Source organism: Peromyscus maniculatus, chromosome 7 (genome assembly GCF_049852395.1).
Source record: "Peromyscus maniculatus bairdii isolate BWxNUB_F1_BW_parent chromosome 7, HU_Pman_BW_mat_3.1, whole genome shotgun sequence".
In the NCBI taxonomy this organism is placed as follows: Eukaryota; Metazoa; Chordata; class Mammalia; order Rodentia; family Cricetidae; genus Peromyscus; species Peromyscus maniculatus.
The window spans coordinates 41,613,658-41,637,475 of NC_134858.1; the positions used below are offsets into that span (position 1 = coordinate 41,613,658).

General features: G+C 43.1%; 1 protein-coding gene across 4 annotated transcripts in view; it reads right to left on the bottom strand.

Annotated features, from left to right (window-relative positions):
* Positions 1-7,448: 7,448 nt before the first annotated feature.
* Positions 7,449-23,818, bottom strand: part of Arcn1 (archain 1 coat protein complex I subunit delta) — a 28,088-nt gene continuing 11,718 nt past the window's right edge. For all 4 annotated transcript variants that reach the window (XM_042280794.2, XM_042280795.2, XM_076576137.1 and 1 more), the window contains 6 exons: positions 22,991-23,155; positions 16,142-16,307; positions 15,283-15,430; positions 14,769-14,877; positions 10,926-11,130; positions 7,449-9,305 (listed from right to left, as the gene is read on the bottom strand). In XM_042280794.2, coding sequence (XP_042136728.1) covers positions 9,216-9,305; positions 10,926-11,130; positions 14,769-14,877; positions 15,283-15,430; positions 16,142-16,307; positions 22,991-23,155 — 883 coding nt within the window. In that variant the 3' untranslated portion in view covers positions 7,449-9,215. The remainder of the gene's footprint in view (positions 9,306-10,925; positions 11,131-14,768; positions 14,878-15,282; positions 15,431-16,141; positions 16,308-22,990; positions 23,156-23,818) is intronic.

Sequence of the window (23,818 nt, forward strand, 5' to 3'; positions counted from 1 at the left end):
CCCCATCCCGTCCTGTCCGCCTGGCCAGCTAGAGAAGACGCCCTTGTGGGGCTGGAGCCCAAGGCCCCCACCCAGCCTTTCCCACAGCAGCACCTCCCCCGCCTGCACAGCGCTCGCTTTGTTCATCTGTACAGCTGGGCTCTCCTCCACCACCGCGGCCACCACCGCACACACCCTCTCCCCCTGCCCTCCCCTTCCGACCCTCGGAGACCACCCTCCACTCTGGGCCTCGAGGCTCTTCTTCACGACCCACTCCTACCCAAGATGTTTGAATCTTCCACTGACTCCCAATGAGCCCTACCGCAGTCCTACCCCAGATTCTCGACGTCTCTTTCAGAACATCTACTGAGGGCACCCAGGTCTTTCCTTTGTCATCCCCTCCCCTTTCCTATTCCAAGCCCCATCATACAGAGCTGTAGGTAGAATTAATAATTGCACGCCAGGCTTCAGAATTTAACAAGAAGGCATGTTAAAGTGTGGTTCAAAGGACACGACCTCGGAAAGCTGAGTGGAGTCGTCCCCATCCATAGCTTCACCTCCATCACAGACCTGTCGGGTTACAGACAGCTGGAGGCAGGGCAGAAAGACACCAAGTTGGCTGGGGAGCGAGAGTGAGGAAGAAAGGAGGCGAGCGGTCTATAAACCAATGGTGAAGCCATTCGCCAAGTCAACCCCCACCCCGAAATCCAAGCTGACAGTGGACCTACCTTGCAAAGCCTGCTCTCGCCCCAGGAGACCGCTGGGAGGCCCCGTGGGAGCTCAGCTCAGCTAGCCTGGGCCTCTTTAACCTGCAGGAAAGGACTGGCAGACACTCTGCCTCAGTGAAGGAAGGAGCAGGAAGCCCCCGAGTCTGGCCTAAATTCCAGATGGGATAGGTTGGAGAAAAATTCAAAAAGAAAGTCCTCTGCAAAATGGACAAGCTCTGTTCTGGCCCAGTGGCTTTTATTTTGTGCCCTCTCTCCCTTACCCAGGGCCGGCAGGAGGCTGAACTGTAGGAGTCTGGTCATTCATTGACAGGACTAGCATTAGTGGGGAGGGGGGGCGGGGGGAGGGCACAGCTGGCTCTTGAAGGAGAGACAACCAAGCAGTGGACAAGAGGGAGGAGAGAATCCCACCTGCCACCTACTCCAGCTAACAGAGGTGAGACTGTGGACATCAGGAAGCCCCAAGGTGTATGTGTCTGCCTCTTTCTACCCTGGTGTGTTATCTGAGGCTCATGGAACAATTTCAACTGTAGTCAACCTTCTTGAGGCACACCACAACAGTAACTTTCAGGCTGTTGTAGCATCTTTGAGAAGAAAAAAAAAAAAAAGAAAACAAAACAAAATTATCTTGTTCCATATGTGAAGACCTAGCATTTGGAGCGGGGGCTCAGACGGGGTATCTTCATGCTTTTTCTTCATGCTTTTTCTTAACCTCCCGTCACTGTTTACTGACATGATCAGGAGGACTGTCAAGCAATAATTAAACCTGCCGGAGGCAGATGGTGCTGAGGCAGGGGTTTAAAAACACCTAACTTTTCTGTGTCCTTGCAATGCAGAGACCAGCTGACCCCGTGATCAGGGTTCTGTAAAATCTGTCCTATCTCTTGCTATGTCCGGCCTCTGTGTTCCCACAGTTAAGGCACTCAGGGGACTAAAGACCTCTCGCCCCCGCCCCTCCACGCTCATCCCACTCCACATCTGGAGCCCATCAAAAAGCTCAGTGCTCTCTCTCACAGTTATGCAAGAGGTCGAGCAGCTGGGAGCTCAAAGGGGGAGGAGGAGGAGTAAGAAGAAAACAGCTTTCCAAGCATGCTTCAGACTTTCCGAAATGGGGGGGGGCAAAGGCTGGGTGTGGAAGAAGGGGGGGTTCTTCAAAGCCTTTTGCACTTGCCTGTGACTGTCGGGAGTGGGTTTCCACACCCCTCCTGTTTTAACCTTGGCACAGTTCCCATTTTGTCCCTCCTCTCAAATTGTGCTCCCTCTGCCTCCGGAAGAGGGTAAAAGTCACTCATGTGGCCCCAGGCCTCTGCAGTCTACTCCCTTTCCCAGAAAGCTATCCCTCTGGTTCAACAGTTTCCTCAAGATTGAAACATTCTTTCCTTCAGGGAAGCTCCTTAAGCAGGAAGGCAAACAGCTCAAAAGAGCTTCAGGAAGTCCCTGAAACAGACCAGATTCTCTAGGCCCCTCCCTGCCAGGGTAAATAAAAGCTGCAAGTCCTTCTCCACCAAGCTGAGCTGCAGAGACGACTCCCGAGACCAGACGAGGTGACTGGAAGAGCGTTTAGACCAACTGAATCACTTGGAAAGGACACTCTCCAACCTGTTGAGTGGCCTTCAGGCTGTGCAGTGTGCCCCAGGTTCCCAGCTTTTGTGAGCTGTCACTGTGCTGAGGTGGTGGCCTTGTGATGCAGCTGTCTTCAAGTCATTCCTGCTCCTGTAAGTGACCCCAATACAACTCTTTAGTTCACCAAGTTGGACTTCGGTGGTATCTGTACTTTGGTCTGTCATGGGTTCCCTATCTAGGGTGAGTAGACATGTATGTTGTGTCTTCCCGAGAAAAGTTTTGTCATACAACACCTCGGTGACCCCTTTGGGTCCTGAACATTATTGATGTAGGTGTGGTGGCACGAATGACACCAGATACCTACTCACTGCAGCCAACTTGGTGGAAAGCATGCCCAAACTTTACCTTAACAGTAGCAAAGCAGCTCTTTTATCAGCTGATCTTAGAAAATTTGCACAGTCCACATTTGTATGCAAATACAATCAAACTGTGTGGGAAATTTGGCTAGGACTAAAAACTGGCCTTGTCTGCCTCTGTGGCTCAGGACCTGCCTATGAGCAGAGGAGAACAAGCACTCAGGACTTGGGGTACAGCACAGATGAGGAGTGCATGTTGTTTGGTATGTGGGTCGTGAAATCGGTCCCCAGCACCGAATGCACACTTACTTGGGAAATAAAATGTTGTTTCTCTCGTTGCCTTGAATTTGCAAGGCCACTCTTTCAGACAGTTCCTGCTCTGGTTTGTTAATCAACCTGATCAAATGGAGAACACCCAGGTGTTTCCCAGAATTGGAGCTGGACATTTAGGGACTATGAGGTGTTTCCAACTGTTTGACATTTTAATACAACTTGTCATCTATAATGATCACACTCAAGACCCATGTAATTGAGTTAAAAGGGTTTATGTGGGGGCCTTGGAGAGATGGCTTAGCTGTTAAGAGCACCGGCTGCTCTTGTAAAGGACCTGGGTTTAATTCCCAGCACCCACATGGTGGTTCACAACTGTCTGTAACTCCAGTATCAGGGAATACAATGTCCTCCTATGGCCCTTACTGGTAACAGGCATGAACATGGTACACAAACATACAGGTAGGCCAAACACTCATACACATAAAATAATAATTTTTAAAAAATTAAAGCAGTATGAGACAATAAAAATCATTTTAAAATCAAAGAGGGAGCTAGAAAGATGGCTCAGTTAACTAACTGCTCAAGAGGACCTGAATTCAGTTCCCAGCACCCAAATCAAGTGACTTACAAACCCCTGTAACCCTAACACCAGGAAATCTGATGCCTCTGGCCCTTGCCAGCATCTCCATTCATGTGCACCTGCCCATACACAGGCATATACACAATACACATTATTGAAACTATGAAAATAAAAATTAAAAGCCCATCAAAACAGCAAAAACATTCATATTTTGAGTAAGTTTATGGTTTTATTGAATCACATAGCTATCCTCAGTCATCCAATCACTTAGTCCCCGCCCAGTGAGTAGCAAGGTAAAAGACTTTCCCTTTTTGGCAGGGGAAAGGATGCTTCTAAAACTTCAAGGTAGTGCCAGGCAGTGGTGGCGCACGCCTTTGATCTCAGCACTCAGGAGGCAGAGCCAGGCAGATCTCTGTGAGTTCGAGGCCAGCCTGGTCTACAGAGCAAAATCCAGGGCAGGCACCAAAACTACATGGAGGAACCCTGTCTTGAAAAACCAAAAAACAACCACCACCAAAACCAAAACCAAACAACAATAAAAAATTTGAGGTAGCTTGACTTCTGTTTGTGAGCAGGAAAAGCCTAGCTGGGTCAAGTGTCTGGCTTTCGTAAAGGCTTGCTTTGTGTCAATCACAAACTCCCCAGTACAAAATGAGACATACGCTAGGGATTCTCTCCATCTTTGGATAACAGCAATGCACACCAACAATGATTGTAGATTTTCCACATATTGCCTTGAAGAAGTCCCAGAGATACAAGTATGTTTATAAAAGGGTGCAAGGGAAGGAATGGGGGGGCATGGTTGTGAAGAAGTAAGGGAGTCACGGCAAAGGCTATGTTTCTCAGAAGCCTACTAGGCAGGAAACCCTACACCAGCCTTTTCTCTCTCTCTCTCTCTCTCTCTCTCTCTCTCTCTCTCTCTCTCTCTCTCTCTCTCTCTCTCTCTTTCTGGCCTGGAACTCACAGAAATCTACCTGCCTCAGTTTCCCAAGGACCGGGATTAAAGGTGTGCACTGTGAGTGTGCCTGGTGCCCACTGGGACCAGAAGAGGGCACTAGATCCCCTGGAACTGGATTTGTGGTTGAACTGTTGTGGAATACTACTTTAACTGTGTAAAGGTGTGTTAAATTTGTTTATACTGCATTTGTTTAATTACATAAAAGTGTGTGGCATCTGTGTCTCCCTTGCCTGCCCAAGGCACCTGATTGGTCTAATAAAAAGCTGAACAGCCAATAGCTAGGCAGGAGAGGGGTAGGTGGGGCTGGCAGGCAGAATAAATAGGAGGAGAAATCTAGGAACGAGAGATAAGAGGAGCATGAGAAGAAGAAACAGGACGCGGGACACGCCTGGTGCCAGAAGCCAGGCATTCACCAGCAAGACACGAGAAACAGTGAAGGTAAGATACACGGAAAAAAGTAAAAAGCCCCGAGGTAAAAGGTAGATAAAGAGAAATAGGTTAAAAGAGCTAGCCAGAAACATGCCTAAGCTAGGCCAAACATTTAAAACTAGTAAGTCTCTGTGTCATGTTTTGGGAGCTGGTTGGTGGCCCAAAAGAAAAATCCTGGTCCAGTAAACCACAATATGGGTTCTGGGAGCCAAACCTAGATCCTCTGCAAGAGCATCAAGTGCTCTTAACCATTGAGCCACATTCTAGCCTCTAGATGTAAAGTTTAATAAACTATTTAGCCCGGCTTAGTAGTGCACACCTTTAATTCCAGCGCTCAGAAGGCAGAGGCAGGCAGATCGCTGAATTCTAGGCCAGCCTGGTCTACAAAGCAAGTTCCAGGACAGCCAGAGCTGTTACACAGAGATATCCTGTCTTGACACACTCCCCCCCACCTCCAAAAGCTATTTAGAGCTGGGCAAGTTGATGCACTGGAAGGTAGAGGTATTAGGAGTTCCAGGTTAGCTTGGACTACAATGTGAGACACTATCTCAAAAAAAAAAAATAATAATAATAATAAATAAATAAATAAAAGCAAAAACCAAAATAAGGTATGGTGTTAGCTCAGTGGATAAAGGTGCCTGCCACTAAGTTTGGGGACCTGAGTTTAATCCCTGGAACTTTTAAAGTTGCCTTTTGGCCTCCACACATGTACAGTGGCACAAATGTGCCCTGGCCCCACCTAAGTAAAATAGAGTAAAAATTTTAAATTGAAATTAAAAGGGAGTGGTGACTGCAGAGGTAGTTCAGTTGGCAAAGTGCTTGCCACGCATGCCTAAGGACCTGAATTCAATCCCCAATACCCTTGTCCAACCCGGGTTACTTTAACCTGTCCTTGTAATCCCAGTGCTGGGGAGGTGAGATAGGCAGATTCATGGAGCTTACAATACAAGGTGGATGGCTCATGAACACCTAAAGTGACCTCTGGCCTCTACTCTACATGCACACACACATTGCACCCACCCAAACATACATTATCTGTTTTATATTAATCTTAGGAATCTCTTCGGCCCTACCAGTTGTGAACAACTTCAAATTAATTGGAGGGTAGTTTCCTTTGCCAAAGCTGTATGAATTGATAGATTTGAGCTTTTGGCTACTGTTCCAAAGGTATATTCTGTGCCTTCTCTACATGGGATTAACTAATCTAGGGTAGGAGCTACAGGCCTCGTACATGAACCAGAAGGGTCAGTCAGATCTTTAGTCAGATCTAGTACTGTTGCTAACCTCCCTCAGAAGAGGCCAACAAAGTCCACTGGATGCCACAGGTTTACTGGCCAGTCAGGGCATGTGGCATGAACTGGGTCTTCATTTCATTAGATTAAGATTACAGTCCAGAGCTGGACGGTGGTGGCACACACCTTTAATCCTAGCACTCAGGAGGCAGAGCCAGGTGGATCTCTGTGAGTTCGAGGCCAGCCTGGTCTACAGAGTGAGTTCCAGGAAAGGTACAAAGCTACAGAGAAACCCTGTCTTTAAAAAAAAAAAAAAAAAAAAATTACAGTCCAGGGAGGCAAGTTTAGCACTATTAGATCAGGTAATACTTCATTTAAAAAAAAATTAAAAATTTTAAGCCTCCATCACAAAAATACTGTCATCCCTGACACTTAACTATTTATTAGGGAGGAGAATCTGCCTTCTGAACAATTTGTTCACATTCAATAGATTTTTCCAAATAAAACACAGTAAAGAAGCCTTATTTGAGAAAAGGTCTCACTATGTTGTCCTGGCTGCCCTGAAACTCATTATGTAGACTAGGCTGGCTTCAAACTCAGAGCTCCTCCTGCCTCTGCCTCTGAAGTGCTAAGATTAAAGGCACACACCATGTCTAGCAAGAAGCCTTTTGAAGGAATAACCAATTTCTAAAACATCCCTAATGTCTTCCTGGTTCATTTATTCATCACTGTTTGACAAGGGGAAGGCTTCAGAGTACTGCAGAATGTTTAAGAACTCAATTAGCACTTGGGAGGCAGAAGCAGATGGATCTCTGTAAGTTTGAGGCCAGCCTGGTCTAGAGAGCAAGTTCCAGGACAGCTAGGACTGTTTGAGACCTGTGGCAAAAAACTAATGAAGAAAAAAAGCTGGGCAGCAGTGGTGCACACCTTTAGTCTCAGCACTCAGGAAGCAGAAGCAAGCAGATCTCTGAGTTCAAGGCCAGCCTGGTCTATAGAGCTAGTTCTGGACAGCCAAAGACTACACAAAGAAACCTTTGTCTTGAAAAACCAAAAAAAGAGAGAATGCGTCATTTGTCTGACTCTAAACTGTTCCTGACAAAGTGAAGAGTCTGGATCTGGTGAAAGCTCTAAGCAGCTTTATTTAATCCTACTCAGAAACTACGCTGTCAAGAGTGTGTGTGTGCTAAAATACACACAACAGAGAGGGCACAGTACCTAGAAAAGGAGACAGGGAAATGAATACACTTGAATAGGTTATTTTCTTTTAAAAAAACATATCATTAATCTTTAATCTTAGATCCTATTACAGTACCATGAATCAGCAAGCAGACATCAAAGTTAAAGAGTCCAGTAAACATTTTATAATACTCTTTTATTTGATTAAAGAATTTGCCTTCGTTGTGTACAGTGGAATGTTATATTCCCTATGTATTTTACAGGGTTACAAAACGTCTCTCATTTTAAATATTACCCCAAAAGTAATTTCAGAAAAAAGTCTTTGTGAAATTAAACTTGACTTTAAAAATCATAGGGACAAACAACTCTGAAATACAACTGGATTAATAAGATTTCTTGTCTACTTAACTACATGACAGACTTCTTATCCCAGTCCCCTTCCTCAGAAAACCTCACATGAAAACCAAGCTGGAGATAAGGATTCTTCCCTGATGCAGTTTAGGGGAAAGGGAAAGGCCAGAACTTTCTTTGGCAAGCATCCAGCCACAGCCATTTTTGTGTGACTACTCGGCTTCATGGATAGTATACTCTTGCCATGGAGGGCCAGCTGTTCAGAACGAGAGCCCTGCTCTCCAGCCACCTGAGAGTGTGGAGGTCATCTACTATAAATTTCTGCTTCCCATTACTGGTGCCTACAGCCTTGCAGCAAAGGATCATCCAACCTGCCCACCCAGTGCAATGCTTGTGGGACTGGCTGATCCAGCCTCCATTAAAAAGGCAATGCCAAATGCAGCTGAGAAACAATTACTACATGATGACACAAAAAAGGTTGAGAGAAGAAAACAGGATTTCAGAAACGGACAGATAGGCAGATGAGGTGGAAGGAAACGGGGTATATTGGAGTAAGCTCTCTGGACATACCAATATAATCCCTTGTCTCTCAAAGTGCTACCACTCTAACGGTGAAGATGGGGTCTCCTCGGTGGTTCAGGTCTAATGGGGAATGGCACAGACTCCTCACTAGCCTCATTTCTGCTGGAAAGGAGACTGATGAAGCGCATCTGGGAGGAGGAGGAGGACATGAGGAATCTAAGTGGACAGTAACACCATGAGTGACTACTACACAGTAACTGCCCCACATGTGGTGAACTGGAAGCTGGGTAGCTCTGTCAGCAGACATGATTACATGTGGAAATGGATGTAGCCATCTTATTAGGCATCCTGAAAAGGTGTGTCCATCTGCAAGCTGCTTCTCAGCTACCTTTCATATTGACAGGAGTGGGATTCACAGCACTGCCTGTAACTGGAAAGGCAGGTCTTACAAGGGAACAACTTGGCAAAGAAACGGAACAATGGATGGACGCAGGAGAGAAAATAAGACAACCTTGTATTGCAACTTCTAGACTCTACATCCCGTAAGCAGTTCACTGGTATTGTCTAAAGTCAAGAATGGGCTAGGTAAACTTGTTCTAGGAGTGCCGAACACAATACCTACAAAGAGATGACCCCAGCGCATGACTGAGTGTACTGAAAAATAAACCGAAAGGGGTATGGAAGATTCAGATCTATAGAGAAAACTTTTTAAAACAAAGCATGAAATAGAATTATATTTAGGGATTAAAGTCAAGGGGAAACTTATATGAAGGCAGAAGAGGTGTTTACGGGACATTCCCTGGAGAGCTTGCTTTCCTACTGGCCAGTAAAACCTGCAAAGAAATCAGCAACCTTTCCCTTTATGTTAGTGTCGTCTCTTTGTCAAAGAATGTCTCTGTGACACCAGAACGCTGGGGGAGTTGGGGGTCCTTGCGCGCGGAGGATGTACACTGTATCAGGAAAAAGGGGGTCTCCAATGGCTTGTAAATTTGGAAAAAGTCTTCAGCCACTTTTGGCTTCTTCGTTATTCATCTGAAATCCTTCCTTTTCGGCTTTCTTCCCTTCTTGATATTACAGGATTTCATATTTGTCCACTAAGAAAGTGGTCTCTGTGGAAAACCTGACGGGGCTGTTTCCATCTACCTGGGTCACTTTGGTAACCTAGGAAAAGAAAAAGAATGTGATAAGAAGAAAGGACAGTGAGTTCACAAGATGTTGACTACGTTTCCATTAGAAAATGCATCGACTTCTCTAAACACGGCACTGAGAGCAACCTAGAAATACTAACAGGCACTCAGTCACACTTGCAGCTTGTGGCAGCATCTAATCTGCTCTCCAGAGAAAAACCACTGCTGTAGTACCACAGAGCAGCTGCCACAGGTCAGGTTCAGAATGAGTGGTGAGGCCCAGGGCTGCCACACAAAACCCAGGGAAGGCAGACATTCTATAAGGATGGTCGGTTAGCATTCTGACCCCAAATGCAGTGTGCTACCTCTCCTGCATTAGCTACTAAATCCACTTCTGTCGCTTGTGTCCAAAACCCCACTACACTGCAAGGTTTTTCTTTTCTTTTTAAACTTCATGTATGTCTCTCTGTGTCTGGTACCAGCAAAAGCCAAAAGTGGGCATTGGATAGGCTGGGACTAGAGTCACAGATAGTTGTGATCCATCATGTGGTACTGGGAATTGAACCCGGGTCTTCTGGAAAAGAGCACCCAATGCTCTTGACCACTGAGCCATCTCTCCAGCCCCAGAACTAGTGTTGTTGTTTTCTTCCTCCTCCTCCTCTTTTTTTTCTTCTTCTTCAAGACAGGCTTTCTCTGTGAAGCGCTAGCTGTCCTAGAACTCACTGTGTAGACTAGGCTAGCCTCAAACATAGAACTCAAGAGATCCGCCTGCCTCTGCCTCCTGAGTGATGGGATTAAAGGCTTGCGCCACCTAGCTTAAGACTAGTCTTTTCAGGGCTGGGGAAATGGCTCATGATGGTTAAGAGCACTGGCTACTCTTCCAGAGGTCTTGAGTTCAATTCCCAGAAACCACGAGATGGCTTAGAACCATCTGTAATACAGATGCCCTTTTCTATCATGCAGATGTACAGAATAGAAAAGGCACTCATATACATAAATAATTTTTTGTTTCTCAAGACAAGGTTACTCTGTGTAGCCTGGAACTCACTCTGTAAACCAGGCTGGCTTTGAAATCAAGAGAGGTCTGCCTGCCTCTGTCTCCCTAGTGCTGGTTAAAGACGAATACCACCATGTCCAGCTCCGAATTATTTTTATGTGTGTTTATTTATGTGCTTGGTGCCTGCAGAGGTCAGAAGAGGGCACTGGATCCAATGGCACTGGAGTTACAGACCATTATAAACAACCATACTGGTGCTGGGAACCAACCCAGGTCCTCTGCAAGAACCGAAAGCGCTCTTTAAATGCTGAGCTATATCTTTCTAGCCCCTACAAAAAGAAAATTTAAATGTATTTTTAAAAAAAAAAAAAAAAAAAGGGGGTCAGGAGTGGTGGTACACGCCTATAATCCCAGCACTCAGAAAGCTGAAGGGACACCTGGTCAACACAGCAAGTTCTAGGCCAGTCAGGGTTACAGGGTCAGACCCTGTTGTAAAAGGGGGAAAAGAAAAAGAAAAAAAAAGAAATGTAATGAGCAAGTCAGAAATGGAATCTGCAGAACACATCAGCTTTGATTTTTGCCTTGACATGAAACTCTGCTCCCTATCGGACACTTGTTCCGTCTTCCCCACACCTGCCCCCTGTTAGAGCAGAGTACCTGTATGTTGCAGTAATTTTTTTTGGAGATGAAGGAAACTTGAACAGGGAAGAAGTCATTGGGCTGCCCAGGAATGCTGAACTCCAGGCTGCCACTCTTATTTTTGGCATCAATCACTGGCAGACACCACTCCAAAGTATTTCGCCGACTGTCATGTCGATATTCCCCATCAATCTCACCAATCACTGGTGCACCAACACCCGATCTGTCATGAGAAACATCTGGTCATTGTAGTTATCTAGAGCTCAGAGAACTCCAACAAGGAAAGGAAAACCAACCTCAAATTTGATCAGCTGGGCAGTGGTGGAGCACGGCTTTAATCCTAGCACTCGGGAGACGAGGCAGGTGGATCTCTGTGAGTTAGAGGCCAGCCTGGTCTACAGAATGAGTTGCAGGACAGCCAGGGCTACACGGAGCAACCCTGTCTCAAAAAACAAAAAAGCTGGTGATGGAGAGATGGCTTAGAGGTTAAGAGCACTTGCTGCTCTTCCAGAGATCCTGAGTTCAGTTCCCAGCAATCACATGGTGGTTCACAACCATCTAAATGAGATCTGGTGCCCTGTTCTGGTGAGCAGGCATACATGTGGGCAGAACACTGTATACATAATAAATAAGAGAAAAGAAAAGAGAAAAAAAGCTGAGAGGTGGTGGCACAGGTCTTTAATCCCAGCACTCAGGAGGCAGAGGCAAATGGATGGATCTTTATGAATTCAAGGCCAGCTTGGTCTACAGACAGAACTAGTTCTAGGACAGCCAGGGCTCCACAGAGAAACCCTGTCTTGGGGGAGGGGGGAGTATATATCTCAAATTCTGCCTCAATTTTTCTAAAAATTATGCTGCTTAGTAACTTCAAGGATCAAAGCCCTAACTCCTTGGCTAAGGCTATCACTTCCTTTGTATAAAAAGATATCAGAATGATAGGCATTTAAGACATAGCTTTGGGCGCTAATTAGGCCTGGGAGCTAGCAGAGAACTGAGATTGCAAATGTCTAAAAATGCTTTCATTGTAAAAATCACTTTATGGTTTGCTAGCCTGTTAAGGACTTCTGAACAATGTGCGTCTTTAAATAACAATGAAAAATAAAGCAGGCTGATAGTAGGGGGAGACTTTGCATACCAGTAATAGATGTGTAATTGGATTTTTGAGAACATACTTTACTGAAGCCAATGCTAGTAAGTTTATCTGATTTATGATCTAGTGAATTATTTGGTAAATGAAAAGTGAAAGCATGCCAACAAAGTCTGGCCAAAATAGAAATAGACTGGAAAAAGAGGCGCACACAGTTGTTTTCGGTCACAGAAGAATCAGGGCTAGTTAGGATGTACTTTGCACTCCCACAAATGGCTGACAGGCAGTGTCACCTACTCCTACACATTCTAAATTTACCCTCTTTTAACTCAACAGGGACACTCAGTGCTTACATTCGGGGCAGGGTAAGGAAAACAAAGCCTACTTGAACTCTTTCCCATCAACTTTACAGTGCTCATTCCTTCTCTGCTCCAATTTCAGTTCTGACTTCTAATCTGATCAGCTCTAGATACTGGGGTAAAACGTCTCCAAAGATCTCTTCTCCAGGCCACTGCAAAACTGAACAAAGACACAGGAAACCACCATAGCCACAATTACAGAGCAGCTAGAGGCCTAAAAACCATGGCACCCTAAAATAGTCTAGTAAAATAAATCTCAACAGAGTTTACCTGTCAGCAATGCCCAAGTCCTACCACTCTCCAAGGTACCCATTTATTGTTCTGGAGGAAGAACTGACTTGTGAAGTTGGTCACCCTATTATTTTACTTCTTACAAAATAGGGTCTTTTTTTTTTTTTTTTTTTTTTAATAGCCTTGAAATTGTAACTCTCCTGTCTCTAACTCTCAAGGACTAAAACTACAGGTGTGTTGGTTAATCCTATTAATGGGGACACTGGTAATATAGCATATTTTTTAAAAATGGAAATAAGAATGACTAAAATTAGATTTGACCAAGATAAATCCCCCAGTAATCAAAGGAAACAAAACTAAAAATTAAGTATCATTTTGTTGCAATAAAACTGAGGAATATAACAATAGAGATACTCTGATTCACAATTAAATCCTCTATTTCCTTGTAGCAGTGGTTGAGAGGTAGAGGAGAAAAGCTGAGGTGCACTGTTGAAGTAATGTCAGTGCACACTCTACTGGAAACGTATAAGGAAGCAAATTTAAGGCACAGAATACTTCCAGAGGACCCTAGAGAATATGCCATTGAAATATACATCACTGGAACTAAAACTTTGAGCTGTAAGTGTGACAGGAATCCTGTTTGCAACAGGGTCTCATTCTGTAGCCTAGGTTGACTTGAAATGCAAACTGGAGGGGGATCCTCCTGTTTTGGTCTCCCTAGTGCTCTGGGATTAGTGTTTAAGCCACCACAAATGGCTTGACATGCATGTCTATCTTGCTGTGCTGACAGTTTCCTAGGTGTATACATGTCAAAACTAACTGCACTGGTAACATCACCCTGGCAGGGTTTCTCTATGTGTAGCCCTGGCTGTCCTGGAACTCACTGTGTAGACCAGGCTGGCCCCTAACTCAGAGATCCACCTGCCTCTGTATCCCGAGTGCTTGGATTAAAGGTGTGCACCACCACTGCCTGGCTTGCACTGCATATTTTGTCAATCATAATTTAAAGCTTCTATAAAACTTAATGAAACTGATGTAGACATTGTATCCAAAATATACTCTCCTCTTAAAAAGAAAGGAAAACTCAGTCACTGTCTGAAATGTCAAAAGAAGTCTGAGTGGAAAGCAGCTCGTCCTCCTGAATGACTACAGAAATAAGCAGAACCGAACTCAGGAAAACAGCTCCAGCACTACAAAAGGATTGCTTTGGTTTCAAAGTAAATTCCACCCCTTTGAAAATGTACAGCTTGCTGGGGTATGATGGCACTAAGAGGCAGAGGAAGACCCATCTCTGAGTGTAGGCCAGCCAAGACTACATAGTGCCTTTGTCTAAAAAACCTAACCTAACCCAAACCAAACAAGTCAGAGTACACAGCTCAATGCATAAGACCTGCAAGTCGTCTTGTAAGGCTTACAGCGTAAGTCACAGGACATTTCCATTAGCTGGCAAAGGTCCTTTTTGCTCTTTCCTCACCACATACTTTCCTCTCTACCTCCTGATTTCTGATCAAAGAGCATTACCCTCTTCTGCAAAGTCCTATGTGTCTGCCTTCTTTTACACTAGTTACCGGTTCCCACCCTCCTCTCTCCCTCACACACAGCCCTCAAACCTCTGACCCTCCTGTCTCCATCTTCCAATGCTAGAATTAAAGGCCTGTGCCGCCACTACACCAGGTTCCACAACTGGTGTGGTGGCTTTTTTTTCCCCTCTGTGTAGCCCTGGCTGTCCTGCAACTCACTCTGTAGCCCAGGCTGGCTGGAACTCACAGAGATCCTCCTGCCTCTGCCTCCCAAGTGCTGGAATTAAAGGTGTGCACCACCACATCAAACACAACTGTTTTGTTTTTTTTTTAAAGAATCAAGTATCAGCCATGTCTATTAGCTGTAAACCTAGCTACTCATGAGACTAAGGCAGGTGAATCACAAATTCAAGGCCAGCCTGGATATTTAGTGAAACCCTATCTCAAAACAGGTAAAAAGGACTGGGAATGTAGCTCAGTGGTAGAGCTCTTGCCATGCTTAAGCCCCTAGGTTTAATCGGCATTACCACAGCTGGGAAGAAAATAAGCAAACATTTCAGAATGGATATTCAGTCAAGTACTGCCTCAAGAATTCATCCCCAAACCCCAGAAACCAGTTCTAAACCCACGAAGGGAAGAGGATTATTAGGAGAATTTCACTTACGGCAGTGGGATGGTGATGACCACATCATTGAGTTCTAAATTATCTTCCTGTAGTTCATACTCTATGTTGACATCACAACCATTTCCACTTTCAGAGGGCCAGCAGTTAACTGAGAAGAAAAACAAGGCCATAACCCCTCAGTTTTAGAAAAAGAGTAGAACTGCTTCTTGGCCTTGGGGCTAAGATCAAGAGGTCGGAAGAGTGGAAAAATGTTAAGTTGGCAAATACAAGCGAACCGACAACTGCAGGTCTATAGCACCCTAATGTAAACTACACACTGATGGTTCAAAACCAGCTGTAACTCCAGCTCCAAGTGATCTCACGACCTCTTCTGGCCTTCATAGGCACCTATTCATTGGTGCATACGTTCATGCAGACACACACATACACATAAATAAAACCTTTAAAAAATTAAAATGATTAAACTATCCCAAATGCAGCAGCAATTCCATTCTGAAGACAGTCACTTTGCCATGTCAATGAAGAGAAGAGCATGCCCATCAGAGGCACCTACTTGTCAAGGGAATAAAAGATTCCTCTGTTGTCTGCAGTCTCCACTTTAGTACCCCTACGTCACTGTTGACTGGAAATGACTTCTCTGGGTTTTTCAAGCCAATCAGGGACTCTGCAGTGAAAAGCTTTTTATCCACATTTGGATGGGTCTGAGAAAGAGAAGAGAAAGAAATATGAAGTTCAGAGTGACAAGTGAATGGGGCCAACAAGATGGCTTAGCAGGTACTTGCTAAGCCCAATGACCTGAGGTCAGTCCCTGGAACCCACACAGGAGGAGGAGAAAACCAATACTCTTGAAAGTTATCCTTTGACCTCTACACACATGACACATATATGCCCACACAGACACATATATACAAGCATACAGACAGAGTAAATAAATAAGTGAACTAAAAATAAAGAAATAGGAGGTTGAAATGCAGCCCAGTTGGCAAAGTACTTGCCTACCATGCATGGGGCTCTGGGTTCAACTGCCTGTAACCCTAGCACTCTGGAGTTGGAGGTAGGATTAGGAGATTAGAAATTCAGGGTCATACTCTGTCACACAGACCTCTCTGGGCTTATATCCTTATATAAATAGGATTCGTAGTAAGTTACAATTCTTTTTAATTTTGTGGAAAGACGTGCCTTCTATAAAGACAACATTTTAGACCAGAGCTACACAATAATACCCCATCTCAATAAATAATAAATAAATAAACAAAAAACCCTGAAGGCCAAGGCTATCCAGTTGAGTACAAAGCTAGCTTGAGCAAGAGTCTGTGTTCCATTCCCAAGTATTGCAAGACAAACAACCCCAGAAAAAAGACTGCGCTAGGTAGACAAGTCTAAATACTCAATATAAAAAGCCCTCTACACACCTGTAGCTGCACCCCTTTCTTATCTTCATTTTCTACATGAAGACGAATCCGGCCAAATTTGTCATCTGAGATCCTAAGCATGATCATGCCATGCAACTCCATATTCTGTAACCCTCCATCTCTCCCACAGGTTAGTGTGATCTTTTCTTCAATCTTCATATGCACACTATAAAGGAAAAGTTTTGTCAGAAACATAGAAAGTAGGCTGGAGATGTAATTAAGTTGGTAGTGTTTATCTAGCATGCAACAAGAACTGGGTTTGATCCCCAGCTCCATATAAAACCAACTGTGATGTTACTGCTTTGGTGCACTTGGGAAGTAGGATTGGGAGAATGGTTCAGGCCACCCTCGGCTCATGAGCTCAAGGCCAATCTGAACAATAATAGACTTGGTTTTTGTTTTTTGTTTTAAAAAAAAGGGGGGCTGGCGAGATGGTTCAACTGTTAAGAACACATACTACCCAAGTTTGGTTCCCAGCAGTCCAGCTCCAGGAGATCCAATGCCGCCTTCTGGGTCCTTTTTTACCGGCACTGTGTGCACATACCATCACCCTCCCCAAATACAAATTTATACGTAATTTTAAAAGATTAAAAATAAATTTTAGAAAGAAAACAAACCAGAACTCAATGTTACTCTGGAGTATAATAGTAATTAGCCTCAATGAAAGCTTTATACTCCTTTGGGGCCAACAAGATGGCCCAGTGGGTAAAAGCACAGAGCTTAGAGACCTGAGTTCAATTTTGGAACCTACAGTGGGAAGAGAGAACCAACTTCAAAAAGCTGTCCCCAACTTTCCATACCTATACTGTGCATTAGTGTGCCCACAGTTACACACACAAAAACCATTTTTAAAAAACAGACTTATTTATTCACTAGGTGTTTTTCATGTATGTATGTATGTATGTATGTATGTATGTATGTATGTATGTATGTGCACTACCACATGCATGTTTGATGCTCGAGGTGGTCAGAAGAGGGCAACAGATCCCCTGGAACTGGAATTAGGGATGGTTGTGAACCATCAATGTGGTACTGGGAATTCAACCAAAGTAATCTGCTAGAGCAAAAAGTGCTCTTAACTTCTGAGCCATCTTTTAAGCCCTACAAACAATTTTTCTTTAAAAAAGCTTTATACTTTTGATCTAGCAAGTCCTTGTGGTGGTTACAGATTAACACTTTGCTGGCCATGGTGTTTGCAGACTCTCATTAGTCCTTTCCAGAATGTATTGTAAAGATAAATTCTCATGCATGAAACAACACAGTCTTATCCACTAAAGAGTGGTTATAGTAGCAAAAGTTTAGACGTCCACCTACATGGGGGAGGCGAGGGTATGTATACAAATGAATATTATATAGCTGTGAGAAAAAATAAAGGAAAAAACCTTCATCATGAAATCATGTTCAAGTAGACAGGGTGAAACAAGCCTACAATCTGAGCACTAGGGAAGCTGAAGCAGGAGGAGTCTCACAAATCTGAACATGGACTACTACAGTGAGTTGCCACATGTCTCAAAACAAAAGGAAGAAAAGAATAATGTTCAAAATTAAAAAATAAAATTTAAGATGGGTGGTGGTGGCACATGCCTTTAATCCTAGCACTTGGGAGGCAGAGGCAGGCAGGTCTCTGAGTTTAAGAACAGCTAAGACTGTTACTCAGAGAAACCCTGTCTGAAAAAACTGAAACCAGACAAATGTACAGAAATCCATTACTCTGTAAGCAAATTAAAAAAATATAATAAAGCCAGGTGTAGTAGTATATCCTTTTAATCCCACCACTTGGGAGGTGTAGGTGGATCTTTGTGAGTTTGAGGCCAGCCTGGTTTACATAGCAAGCTCCTGACCCTGTCTCAAAAACAAACAAAAAACTTAATTTTTTGAAAAGGAACTTGAACACTGGTACTTTGTAAAGGTGGATGATACTTCCTCTAGAACACATGGGCTATTAAATAAAAATCTCCCCCCACCCAAAAAAAAAAAAAAAAATCCAGGTGGTGGTGGCACACACCTTTAATCCCAGCACTGGGGAGGCAGAGGCAGGCAGATCTCTGAGTTCGAGGCCAGCCTGGTCTCCAAAGCGAGTTCCAGGAAAGGCGCAAAGCTACACAGAGAAACCCTGTCTCGAAAAACCAAATAAATAAATAAATGGTTATGTGGACAAGATCAAGCCAACAAGATTAGTAAACATTTTGGCAAGCAGCAGTGATAGGATTCAGGGACTTACAAAAGGGAAAATTATAAATAAAAAGGAGAGGTCATGAATGTGGAAGGAGGACATATTAAAGAGTGTCCAAGGGAAGTAAGAGTGAGAACTTAGGGGTGTGTATGATCCAGATACTGCGTATACATGTATTAAATTGTCAAAGAATATAAGGTATTCTAAAACATAATAAAATTTAAACAAAAGATACGCTTTACCAATATTTACCTATTGTTAATTAATATCATATCCCATTTGGTTCATCATCTGTATGCTCATACTCTCTCTTTAAATATTATATATATATACAAACACAATGATGTTCCCCCATGAACTACTAAGAAGGTGGTTATAAACACTGTGATAGTTTGAATGTAATTGGCCCCCATAATCTCACAGGGAGTAGAACTATTAGGAGATGTTTCAGTTGATTTCCTGCTGCCTGCAAGATACAGGACTCTTAGCTATTACTACAGCACCATGTCTGCCTGCATGCCATCATGATGATCATGAACTGAACCTCTGAAACTGTAAGCAAGCCACTCCAATTAAGTGTTTTACTTTGAAAGAGTTACTGTGGTCATGATGTCTCTTCACAGCAATAGAAACCCTAACTAAGACAAACACCTTTCACCTCTAAACACTTTATTCTTACTGTATAAGAACAAGAACTTTCTTGTACTGGGTATAGTTTGGTATCAAAGTGCTTGCCTAGCATGCATAAGGATACTCCCTTATATAACCATATTAATGCCATCATTAACTTCATAAATTTATACTGAATTAATACTTCCATTCAGCCTACCAACAGTATGTCAGTTGTCTTGTTATCACAAGATACAATACAGGATCATATCCAGGGTAAAGCACTGCATTTAGATGTCACTTAGTGACAAGTAAGTAAATTCATATAAGTAAACTCTTGGGTTTTCTTCTTTTATACCTCCAGGAATTGAACCCAGTACCTTGAAATAGGCAAGAACTATTGAACAGCATCCTAGCCTGCAAATAAATAAGTTACTTATTAACTATAATTTCGCAGGAAAAATGCAACTGAAAATCTCTAGTTGTGGTGACTTGAACGAGAACGACCTCCATTACACAAATATATTTGAATGTTTAGGCCACAGTGGTTCTCAACCTGTGGGTTGCAAGCCCTTTGGCAAACCTCTATCTCCAAAAATATTTAATTTACAATTCCTAACAGTAGCAAAATTACAGTATGAAGTAGCAATGAAAGTAATTTTTATGGTTGGGGGTCACCACAACATGAGGAATTGTATTAAACGGTTGCAGCATTAGGAAGGTTGAGAATCACTGGTTTAGGAAGAATTAGGAGATATGGCCTTTGTTGGAGGAGGTGTGTCTCTGGGGGCTAGCTTTGAGGTTTCCGAGGCACAGCAGTCCTAATCTCTTTCTCTCTGCCCGATGTCTGAGGATCAGAAGATAAGCTCTCAGCTACTGCTCCAGCACCATGCCTGCCTGCCTGCAATGCTCCTCCCAACCATGATGATCATGAACTAACCTCCCAAAACTGTAGGCAAGCTCCTAATTAAATGCTTTATTTTATATGTTGCCTTAGTAATTTGGGGGGGAGTGTTCAAGACAGGGTCTCTCTGTGTAGCCTTGGCTGTCCTCAAGCTCACAGAGATCTGCCTGCTCCTGCCCCTGGAGTGCTGGAAACAAAGGTGTGTGCCACCACTGCCAGGCTTTTTTACTCTATATACTTCAGACTATCCCCTCAGAAAGATACACACACACACACACACACACAAAAAAAAAAAAAATAAATAAAAAATAAAAAATAAAAAAAAAAAAAAAAGAAAGAAAGAAAGAAAAGAAAAAAAAAAAAACTAGCAGAGTGATGATGGCACATGACTTTGATCCCAGTGCTTGGGAGGCAGGGGCAGGCAGATCTCTGAGTTCAAGGCCAGCTTGATGTACAAATCCAGAACAGCCAGGATTGTCACAGAGAAACCCTGTCCCAGAACCCCACCCCCCAAAACAAAACAAAAACCTAACTGATATTGGTTGCCTCTACCATATGAAATTTACATGGTTGGGAAGACTTTTATACAAACACTGAATATTTTACTATAGAAATACATAACAAAAAATAATCCTACTGCTATGGGCAATTAGTAGGTACAATCTATATATATCCTATGATAGAAATATGTGTCTATATACATGTGTGCCTAGTGCCTGGTGCACCATGCATATACCTGGTGCCTACAGAAGCCAGGAGAGGGCATTGGATTCCCTCAGAACTAGAGTTACAGATGGTTGTGATCCACCATAAGGGTGCTGGAAATGAACTTGGGTCCTCTTGAAAGACAGCCAGTCAGTGCTCTTTACCACTGAGCCATCTTCCCAGCTCTTGAATTATTTTTAAGCTAGGTGAACCACAGTGGCTATAAAGAATATTTTGGGCTCGCTCTTGTTTTTTTGTCTCAGCCTCTTAGATCTTTCCAGAAACAAAGGCTCTAGACTCTACAAGAGTCTGAATCTTGGGATAATGTAAGGCTCCACTTTACCTTCACAAGAGTCTGCTCTGTGCTTGAAGTAATATCATTTAGAAGAGTCTTAAGCTAGCGGTAGGAAAAAGTCTTAAATTCTCTTTTCTATGTGATGGTTGCTTAAAAGTATGAGGCCTCTAGTGGTTAAAAACATATTCTGCTTTCTCAGAAGACCTAAGTTCACCTCCTAGCATCCATGTGGAACGGGCTCATAACAGCTTTTAACTCCAGTTCAAGAGGAATCCATTGCCCTCTTCTGGCTTCTGTGGGTACCTGCATTCACACATGCACAGACCAATACTCACATAACTTAAGCATTCTTTTTGTTTTGTTTTTTTGGACAGGGTTCCTCTGTGTAGTCCTGGCTGCCCTGGATCTCACTCTGTAGACCAGGTTGGCCTCGAACTCACAGATATCCACCTGCCTCTGCCTCCCAGAGTGCTGGGATTAAAGAAAGGCATGCGCCACCACCACCTGGCTTCGACATAGTTAAAAAAAAACAAAAATAAATCTTAAAAGAAAAAAAGCATGAAGTCTCAGCTTTTCTCAAAACAACCAAAATAGCACAAGTACCTCAGTGAGTGAAGAGATTTATCTAGCTGTAACTGTTCAGTTCTAACGGAACACAAAAGAGTCAACAGTCCGCTTTAAACACAGCTAATAGGTGTCCTTCCCGACTCATCTTTTCAGCTGACCTCAAAGCTATCAGTAACAGTAGGTCTGGTTAAGGACAAGGAATTTGAGTCTTGATTATATGAACCTGATTAACCTATCACTTAGAAAAACATCAACAACCGTTTCAGTCCTGAGATAAAAGACAAATCAAATTATACTGAATACAAATACTTAAACGACAGCATGTTAATTTCCTTTAAAAGACCTTTACAAACTTTAAAGGCTGATTCTCCTTTATAGTTTTAATTAGGAGAATAAAAAAAAAAAAACAGGACAAAATATGGGGCTGATGTAACTTTAGCCTAAATATTCAAGTTCTTTTTCTTTTGAGCTAGGTTCTCATATAGCTGAGGCTGGCCTTGAACTCCAGATCTTCCAACTTCCACCTCCCAAATTCTGGGATTACAAGCACGTACCAATGTGCCATGCTTAAGAGACAACCTACACAGTAAGCATAAAGTTACCTTTCCTAAATTAGCCAATAAAAGGCAAGTTCTAAACTTCAAAGGAAATAAATGGCTGTGAGTTTTCATGTTTAAAGTGGGGAAAATATACCTTAAGTTAGTATCTGGAATATGCTCTAAATAAAAAAAATCAATAAAAGTTAAAAGGCACAAAAATACGCAACTAGGAAGTATGCAGCCCAGGCAGTGGCAAACAGTGCACTCAGCATATGTAAAGAACACATACTGCTATTCTAGAAGAGAGTCCCAGCACCCACATCAGGTTAGCTCACAACCACCTGTTGTGGTATTTTCAAAGTGGTGAGAAGTTGTCAAACCATACAACAGGGCCCATGTGGGAGGTTTACTGAGGAGGGGAGGGGAGTGAAGGGGCAGAGACCGGTCCCTGAGGAGGAAGGAAGAGAGAGATGGGAGGTGGGCAAGGCCCGCCTTTTATAAGGAAAGGTATCGAATGCGCACAGTGGGTGCTCTTAGTGGCTGCAGCTGAGGATGTATCCTGTCAGGACCCTAAGGACGGGCCAGTACAGGTGCCTAATGCTAACACCTCTAACTCCAGCTCCAGGGCGGTCTACACTTCTAGCCTCTTCGGGCACTTGTACTGTACAAACTCACACACAGACATACACATAATTAAAAATAATAACAATAGCCAGATATGGTAGCACATATCTTTGATTCTATCACTTGGGAGGCAGAAGCAGAAGGTTCTGTTGTGAATTAGAGGCCAGCTAGGTCTACATAGTGAGACTCTGTCTTGAAGAAAAACAATAACAACAACAAAAACAATAAATTTTTAAAAGGACAATTTTTTTCTCCTTGAGACAAGGTTTCTCTGTGTTACAGTTCTGGATCTCCTGGAACTCAGAGATCTGCCTTCCTCTGCCTCCCAAGTGCTGGGATTAAGGCATGCACTGCCACTGCCACCACCACCCAGCTAAAGAGACAATTTATAAAAATTATACTGTTTGTTTTTGAAGAAGTCAGTCATTATTACCTTTCCATATTAATGGGTGGAGCATGCACTTTGGTTGCTTCCGAGGCACGTTTCCCCATATTAGAAGACATAATAGTTTCACCTTCAGATTTCAGTTTGTCCACAAAGTTATCTACTTCCTTTCCTTTGGCTCCAAGTTTCAAAGCCTTGCTGGGGCCTGAAGGTCTAAGAGAAGAGTACAAAACAAGTACATACATGATAGAAACACAACAAAGCCCCAAACATTAGTTAATAGCCTTCTACCACAAAGATTCCTCTGAAGGAATGTGAAGATCGGAGGAGGAAAGCCTGTTCCCTAGTGCTGGTGGACAATCAGAACACCGATGGTGCAATACAAACCTGCACAAATGGACAGCCATTATTAATATGTAAACATCAAGTACCCAATACCAAAGGTATAATTTTAAAATCATAAATGATCTGATGAAATTAGCATCTTCCAATCAGATAAATATGACTATGCACAAAAAAATTTTGCATGTCATTTCAGGCAGCCCAGAGATTCTTCTCAAACATTTAAGACTGAAAAACCATATTCTGGTGCTAGAGAGATGGCTCAAAGGTCAAGAGCACTTACTCTTAAAGAGGTCCCAGGTTTGGTTCCCAGCACACACATGGTGGCTCACAATCATCTCTAACTCCAGTACTGATGTACTCTCTTGACCTGTGTGGGCACCAGGCAGTCATATGGTGCACATACATACTATATGCAGGCATACAAATTAAAAAAAAAAAATCTATTTTATTTTTTAAATTGATATTTTTTTCTTTTCTTTCTTTCTTTCTCTTTCTTTCTTTTTTTTTTTTTTTTTTGGTTTTTCAAGACAG